Source organism: Rosa rugosa, chromosome 7, assembly GCF_958449725.1.
Source record: "Rosa rugosa chromosome 7, drRosRugo1.1, whole genome shotgun sequence".
Taxonomy (NCBI): domain Eukaryota; kingdom Viridiplantae; phylum Streptophyta; class Magnoliopsida; order Rosales; family Rosaceae; genus Rosa; species Rosa rugosa.
Window position 1 is genome coordinate 35,339,387 of NC_084826.1, and position 9,002 is coordinate 35,348,388.

The 9,002-nt window shown below is 40.5% G+C and overlaps 1 protein-coding gene and 1 long non-coding RNA gene across 2 annotated transcripts; both read right to left on the bottom strand.

Moving 5' to 3' along the window:
- Positions 1–1,800: 1,800 nt before the first annotated feature.
- On the bottom strand, positions 1,801–2,863 carry LOC133723226 (uncharacterized). The gene is made up of 2 exons (XM_062150043.1): positions 2,290–2,863; positions 1,801–2,258 (listed from the first exon to the last, which is right to left on the bottom strand). Exons 1-2 carry the CDS (start codon positions 2,861–2,863, stop codon positions 1,801–1,803), a joined length of 1,032 nt encoding a protein of 343 aa, XP_062006027.1.
- A 529-nt stretch (positions 2,864–3,392) lies between these two features.
- On the bottom strand, positions 3,393–5,624 carry LOC133723743 (uncharacterized). Its single transcript, XR_009853234.1, has 3 exons — positions 5,067–5,624; positions 4,287–4,363; positions 3,393–3,576 (listed from the first exon to the last, which is right to left on the bottom strand). It is a non-coding gene; the product is annotated as an uncharacterized LOC133723743 (long non-coding RNA).
- Positions 5,625–9,002: the final 3,378 nt, after the last annotated feature.

A 9,002-nucleotide genomic window follows, 5' to 3' on the forward strand; every position in this document is an offset into this window, starting at 1 on the left:
GTCGATGATCAAGTCCATATATTTCAAAACAAATATTTATTTCGATAAATAAGACTTCGTATGCTAATAAATAGTTCTAATACAAATGAAAACATATATAATTTATCAACCGAACACACGTGAGATTTACTCACCTCAAATCCAGCAGCGTCTTCAACGAAACAATATTAATTATAGAACACCCTCTGTCAAGCACCTAATAAAATGAGGTCACAACTCAACATAACGAATCACAAAGCAATTTAAAGTTTGAAACCCCAGTTTGAACTAAAAAAACCTCGAAAGTAACGCCAATCGAGTCGAAACCTCATCCGAGACCACCCAAAGTCTTCGGAATACTCCTACGATCAATACGTCAAAAGTACAAATCGATCGAACGGCTGGATCCTCATGGATCGAGAACCTAAATAATCAAAAACACCCAAAAACCCTAACATGCTCATACGATCTCCAAAAATTACAAGTCATATATCGAAATGCTCGTATCGACGAGTAGATGATAAATGAAGCAAGAAACTAGCCCAGACATGGCCGGACGCGCAGCCACAGACGGCTGCACGTGCACCGCCGGACCAAACTCAAAACCACCTTAATTTAATCGTCCAAAATGGAGGTAATACCAAGTGGAGCAACTTTAATACCTGGGGTTCAAGCCAACTCGGCCTATATCGCCGCTGTAAGCTAGAAATTACTGTTCACCTCGAGTTGCAGCACTACACTGAGATTCTATCAAAACCACCACCAAGGATCGAAAGAGGAGGCCTTTGCGAGCTCAACAAGATTGGTTTCACCTCTAGCCGTCGCCGGAATCAAGAGAACCAGTCAGGTCCGCTGCCACCAAGTTTCGCCGCCTTGCTGTGCCGCCGTGGGTGAGATTCGCCGCACCGCAGGGAGGACCGGAACAAGGAGAGGAATCAATATGGGTTGATTTCCCCGCCGGAGATCGCCAGAAAACGAAGTTACGACCGGGTCGGAAATCCGAATACGAGTCGGGTCAAACGTAAAGAGGAGAGAGAACGGGTGTTTCTGACTTTCTATTTTCGGAAGTTTCCAAAAATAACAATTATGAATTTCCAAAACCGAAAACTCCTAGTTATAGTAATTTCTAAAAATAGCAGAAACTTCCGCTGACCATAACTTTCTCATACGAACTCCGATTTACGCGTGCCACATATCCACGGACTCGTATCGACGCGTTCTACAACTTTCGTGAAGAAAGCTTTCAGAGAAACCTAACGAATAAAAATTCAACCCTTTGACCCATCAAAAATAGAACGTTTCGAGAATTTATTCGTCTGAAAATACTTCCACTCCACCCTCGAACCACGTAATAGTACTAACAACCCACTTAATAATTTTCAAAAATGATCATAAACTAATAATGAATTTCTGGGGTTTTACATTCTACCCTCCTTAAAGAAATTTCGTCATGAAATTTAAACACACAATCACAAAAGAGACAAGGATGGCAAGTTCACAATTAGTAACTATTTCAAAACACTGAAGATGAAACACATACTTCCAATGAATCACAATGACTACTATCTCAATAGACCAACAATCATAGATTTACCGCAATCACACTATTTCCAACACCAAAACAATACTACACACAATTCAAAATGCTCATGATTTCTACCATGCCAACATGAGCGATGCATCAAACAACAAACCACAATCCACATGCGACAAGAATGAAGCTACACATCATAATCTCTAGTCATAGGCAACAAAGTAGACTCAACACCACACCTTATAAATGGAAAGGAGGAATCTAATATCACACTTCACCCTAGCACCCTAGCAAAAGAATTTAAACACCGATAAGGTACCTTCCTCCCTTGCACCCTGCTGACAAAGAGCAAACACTCTGGCATTTCCTGGAGGTTGCTGATTCTGCTGATTCCTCTGTCTCATGACCCGAGGTTGGGTACACTCATTTGCTAGATGTCCTATCTGTCCACAATTAAAACATGACCTAGTTTTCAGCTTCAAGCACTGCCTTGCCAGATGACCCACTCCATTATAGTTATAACATGTTGGGGGCATAACCTGCCTAATAGGTTCAGCTGCAACTCCATTTGGAGCCTGCTGATGAGTCCTCTGCCTCTTCCAGGACCCACCTTGAGTACCTAGTGCACTCCTGCTCTCCGTAGCTGCTTTTCCCTTTCCTTGGGAGTCCTCCGTTGCTGACACCTCCTTCTGGTGAGCCTGAAGCTCTTGTTCAATTGCCATGGCAGTAGCAAGGATCAGTGCCACTGTAGGCAACCGATCGAAGGATAGTTACACCCATCTCATGATTCAGTCCTTGCTGGAACTTGTGAGCCAATGCCTCTGCATCCATCTTCCTAACAAACCGATGCAGTTGTGAGAACCGAGCCTCGTAGTCTCTGACACTCAATTCCCCTTGAACCAGCGCAAGGAATTCGATCTCTAACTGCTCTCTCACCGAAGCTGGAAAGTACTTGTCCCCAAAGCGTTTCACAAAACCCTCCCAGGTCATGATGGACACATCCTCTGCTCTTTGTGTGCAGTCCCACCATACCCGTGCTTCGTCTTGAAACAGAAAGGTAGCTATATCTCTCTTCTCGCTGTTGGTACAGACGACCATCCTAAAATAGTTTTCCATGTTTTTGATCCATTGATCTGGCGACATGTGGTCTGTACCTCCCTGAAAGGGAACTGCACCCAGCTTAATAACCTCTCTTGCCAACCTCGACAGACGAGTGACATCTACCATCTCAAGCACAGGTGGAACAGGTTGCACCACCTCCTCCTCTTGATAAAACTCCTCCTGAGGGGGAACCCTGCCTCTACCTCTGGCCCTACCCCCACCTCGGGGTCTGTCTGTCTGAATATCCATCACCTAACAAGTAGGTATCGTATCACCTGGTTAAAACACTCGTACCACTTCAAAATGCGAATATAGACCAACACCATGACTCTGAAACACAAAACAATGATAATAACAAAACCAAACCATTCTTATGAAATAATCTACGGTTACTAATCTGGAGTTTAGCCCAGAGGTTCCCATCCTCAAGGACTGTAACTCATAGGGCTACGCAAAACTCCAACACTTCACTTTTAGAGCAAACCAATGCCCTGATGACTCAATGCCCTGCCTAACACCTAACACTACTACATACCCAATGATTATATCAGTACTAAAGAGTGTCAGATGGGGATCCGCTGCAGACGAGCCATTACTCGGGTAATACTGATTATCACCAAATATGTGACCATACGCTCTGATACTAAACTGTTACGCCCTGATTTTCAAGGATAATTAATAAACAAATATAAATACACAGGGCGTGATGGTTCAAACATCAACACTAAATGTCACGCCCCGAATTTTGAATAATAAATTCAAATCCGAAACATGAATAATTACAATTACAAAATCCAAATCTCGAAACTTCGAGTTCATTATTACAATTCACTCTCACAAGCAATATTGTAAAGCTCAAATGAGCATAACACACCTCACAACGTACAATTGCTGTAAAACTCTAACAATTGCTCTAACCGCACGATCACCGTCCTGGTTCTCCTGTCCTGTAGGATTACCCGCTACACAATTTGAATAGTGTACCGGGAGTTGCAACAACACAAAACCCGGTAAGCTTTTTACAGCCAGTATGAGTAAACAAGAAGAACTGTTGATTTAATAAAATACATTTCCTTTAACTCAAGTATAGAAATGTAGAAACATCACAATTACAATGATCACCACAAAACCACTTCACTTTCTCACTCTCATATATATATAAATATATATATATATAAATATTATACACTTATGAGTCACTCCCCGTTACCCTCATAAGGTCACTCAACATTTGGCAGACAGACTAGAGCTCTAACTGATCGTTTCCACCTACCCGGCGCGAGGGCGTGGTTCACGATTTAATGCTATTAGTTTCCACCTACCCGGTACAAGGGCGTGGTTCACTAATAGATGCCATGGTCACCCCCGTGACCTATTGATCTCCACAGATCAATATATCTCAACAAATCAACAATTTATTGTTTCTCAACAATAAATTTAATACCTCTCACAATATTGTTGCTTTTCAACAATAAACTCAACACAACCATAACAGTACATAATATCTCACAATTTCAACAATACATATTATTTCACATAAATAATATATATATAGATAGACATTCACACAGGAATGCCCATTAATACCAACTATAGCTCACACAATGACGACAAAAAATAAATTAATTAAAAGTACTCGGTTCGTAATATGAACCACGTGAGGTTTACTCACCTCGATAATCCCGCTGCGTCTTCAATTCCGCTCAAAATACGATCCACAATCATCCACTAACTCAAACCGTCAATCACCTAGTCAGATACGATCTTAACTTAGCAATCATTCATAAACCACACATATACGGAAATCCAACGGTCGGATTCTAATTTAATGATGATCCAACGGCCAGATCGAATTTATATGATGATCCAACGGTCGGATCCTCACGGATCGCCCTTAGGATCATCCTCCAAAATTATCACGAAGATCCAACGGTCAGATCTTCTTGAATCACTCTAACAAACATCTCCTCAAAATTATACGAAAATCCGACGGTTAGATTCTCACGAATCGCCTTCCGAATCACTATTTCACAATTATACGAAGATCCAACGGTCGGATCTTCGCCCATGACCACACAAAGCCACTGGGACAGTCATAAGATCAACATAACAAAACTACAAGTCCATCGGACGGTCTGATCTTCACAGATCACAAATCGAACGATCGAAATCGATCGAAACTTAAAAATTCATAACTTAATCATACGACATCCAAAAATTATGAATTATATATGCAAACGATCGTATCGACACGTAGAACACAAAAATGGACAGAAACTGTCCTTGGGGTGGCCGGAGGTCGCCGGAAACCACCATCACAGTGGCGGCACCGCCACCCATCCAAAGTCAAAATTAGACAAAACTCCCAACACGAAAGTTCTTCATCTTAACTCGAATTGAAACTTTCATAACTACACCAAAGTCAGATTATAAGCCAAAAGTAGAATTTTACCTTATAAGGTTTGAAACCCGAAGAACCCTAGTTTTGAATTCGTTCCAATTCGATCTCTACAGATGAAATCGATGCAATCCACCTTAGGGGAAATGATCTACATCCTCAGAAGTGCAGAATCCTCTCAAGAATCACGGCAAAAGGTGGCCGGAGGAGGGAGAACGACGGTGGGGAAAGGAGGTGATTTCCAGCTCGACTGCACCGTGTTCTTCGACTTGTAGCGGCTACCACGTTGGTTATTTCCCCTCGATGTCTTCTACAAAGTTGTAATATAGCTCAGGCCCAGCAAAATCCCTTTTGGAATCAACTCGATTCGAGGTTGGATGAGAGAGATATCGGCCGGTGAAGGAAGAGCAGCATCGGGCGAATTCCAGCTCGAGCTGTGCAGCTTCTCGGCCTCCTAGCACCTTCCATGGTTCTTTTCTCACTTTGATGTCTTCTAGGAAGTTTTAACTGACTTCAAGACGAATGAAAATACTTTTGGAATCAAGTCGATCGGAGGTCTGTGGAGGGAGATATGGCCGGTGGAAGAGAGAGGAACAAATCTGGGCTCGGGAGAGAATTGGGGAGAAAATATAGGTTTCTGAAATTTCTGTCCTCCAATGCAATTTCCGGAACTTTTTTTTGTATTTATAGAATTTTCCCGATTTTCAATCGCTTATAACTTTCTCATACGAACTCCGATTTTCGCATTCCATATGTCCACGAACTCGTATCGACGCGCTCTACAACTTTCATGAATGAAGTTTTCCCAAATTCCCAATGTATAAAAAGTCACTTTTTGAGACCTCCTAAATAACGTTCGTTTTCGAAAATTAATCGTCCGAACTAATTCCATAACTTCTCCAAGCCTCGTACTCGCTCCCACTATCGTGAAATCATTTCTAAAAATCCACGGAAATTAATTTGGATTTTTCGGGGTATTACACTAAATACCTGTAAAAAAATTCAACTCAAAACAAGTACATAATAATGTTTAGAACCTACAATGTGAATACAGACTCGTTCTTTAGAGTCATATATTACATTACACAAAGTTTACGAATTAAGTTGCGTTAACAAAATAATAAGTAAACGCTCCCTCAGAGCTTACTACAAAACGGAAGCCTAAAGAAAGTTAAACAACAAAATTAGCTTCCGAACACCTATTGTTACGGCCGCACGATTCCTACTTCAGCCACGCTTTCCCTAATCTACAGGATCAACCCCTACACCATTGAATAGTGTACCGGGTTGCAACAACAAACCCAGTAAGCTTTTGACAGCTTGTATGAGTAAACTCAAACAAACAAGATAGAAGACCAAAATAATAAATTTAAATAAATAAAACAACATGGTAACCCCTACATAAGATTTAGTTTAGGTGATTATATACAATTAAAACAATACAAAAAAATGGTAATCCCTGCGTATGATTTAGTTCTGGAGATTATGTGGAAATGGAAATGCTTAAATAATAACACATAACCTAATTTACTCAACAATCTACTTCAAACACTTAATGAAATATGAATCACTATAAAGCTCATCGAAATCATCAATAGCATCATAACCAATCCATAATATTAATCACTACTTTGGTTATCACCACCTTGGTTACACTATATGACACCGCACACATTTATAAGAAATCACAATCACAACCATAACAATTCTACACCAAAGCTCAATTCTTCTTAAACATATACTAATTTATATATATACGTAGTTATTCTCTCAGGAATGCCACTAATACCAACTATAAATCACCATTAGCTAAAATCCGAAAATTATTTTATAATAAACCTCATTTTAACTTACCCATGAACCGTTGACGATCAAGTCCATATATTTCAAAACAATTATTTATTTCGATAAATAAGAGTTCGTACGCTAATAAATAGTTCTAATACAAATTAAAACATATCTAATTTATCAGCCGAACACAAGTGAGATTCACTCACCTCAAATCCAGCTGGGTCTTCAACGAAACAATATTAATTATAGAACACCCTCTATCAAGCACCTAATAAAATGAGGTCACAACTCAGCATAACGAATCATAAAGCAATTTAAAGTTCGAAACCTCATCCGAGACCACCCAAAATCTTCAGAATACTCCCACAATCAATACATCAAAGCTACAAGTCGATTGAACAGCCGGATCCTCACGGATCAAGAACCGAAATAATCGAAAACACCCAAAAACCCTAACATGCTCATACGATCTCCAAAAATTACAAATCATATATCGAAATGCTCGTATCGACATGTAGATGATAAATGAAGCAAGAAACTGCCCCAGACATGGCCGGACCCGCCGCCACAAATGGCTACACGTGCACTGCATGCGCCGCCGGACCAAACTCAAAACCACCTTAATTCAAATGTCCAAAATGGAGGTAATAGCAAGTGGAGCAACTTTAATACCTGGGGTTCAAGCCAACTCGGCCTAAATCGCCGCTGCAAGCTAGAAATTACTGTTCACCTCGAGTTGCAGCAGTACATTGAGATTCTATCAAAACCACCACCAAGGATCGAAAGAGGAGGCCTTTGCGAGCTCAACAAGATTGGTTTCACCTCTAGCCGTTGCCGGAATCAAGAGAACCAGTCAGGTTTGCTGCCACCAAGTTTCGCCGCCTTGCTGCGCCGCCGTGGGTGAGAATCGCCGCTTGAGACCACCGCAGGGAGGACCGGAACAAGGAGAGGAATCAATCTAGGTTTATTTCCCCACCAGAGATCGCCAGAAAACGAAGTTACGACCGGGTCGGGTCAAACGCAAAGAGGAGAGAGAATAGAGCATTTCTGACTTTCTATTTTCGGAAGTTCCAAAAATAACAATTATGAATTTCCAAAACCGGAAACTCCTATTTGTAGTAATTTCTAAAAATAGTAGAAACTTCTGCTGACCATAACTGTCACTCCTCTGATTTTTAACACAATAAAAATCGATATATATTCCCATAATTATACATGCGTGAATGGTTCAGCCATCAATACAAAATACCTGGAAATTTTTTTCCTTTTAAACCAAGTACATACTGATGCCCTGAACCCACAATATCAATATACACTCGCTCCACAAAGTTATATATTACACAAGCTTACGAATTAAATTGTCAACAACAAAATAAAACGTAAATGCTCCTCAGAGCTCACTACAAGCGGAAGTCTTAATAACGGTAAAGTCACAAAACTGGCTTCCTACCGTAAAGCTGCAAGTACGCTATCTCACCCTCAACCACGATTACCCTGACCTGCAGGATTAACCCCTACACCATTGAATAGTGCACCGGGTTGCCAACACAACAAACCCTGTAAGCTTATGAAAGCTCGTATGAGTAACTCAAAACAAAACACCACACAACTCACGCCAAAACGAGGAAAACCTTTCAACTCGAGAAAAAGGAAACATACCATGCTTCCCAAAAAAATATTCTTTTCCCAAAAGAAAACACCGAAAGTCACACCGTGACAAAATCAAATAGATCGTTAACCTAACAATTCAAATATGATAAATCGATCCAACCTGGATAATAAAAGTCAACTCACAACAAAACATATCTATTGTTAACCTAACAATAGAATATGAAACTTCGGTCCAACCTGGACAAAACATCAAACACACATCAAATCATATCTATCGTTAACCTAACAAATAGAATATGATACTTCAGTCCAACAGAGACAAAACATCAAACACACATCAAATCATATCTATCGTTAACCTAACAAATAGAATATGATACTTCAGTCCAACCTGGACAAAACATGTACCCAGGGGTCATAAGTAACGTACTTAGATCCATGAGATACGATGGCAGACAGACTAGAGCTCTAACTGAATCGTAACCTTACGATATACATTGCCTGAGGATGCAACCTGCAACCCCGGATCCTTAGGCCAACCTGACCCTCAGATCAAAACATTAAACAAGTCGCACTAGACCCAAATGT

What these genes read in the sequence shown, in the direction of transcription:
- LOC133723226 (XM_062150043.1), bottom strand. Translation starts at nt 2,863, where the DNA reads ATGGATATTCAGACAGACAGACCCCGAGGTGGGGGTAGGGCCAGAGGT. An exon ending in AGGACTGAATCATGAGATGG is followed by an intron (nt 2,259 to 2,289) that starts GTGTAACTATCC and finishes GGTTGCCTACAG; the next exon opens with TGGCACTGATCCTTGCTACT.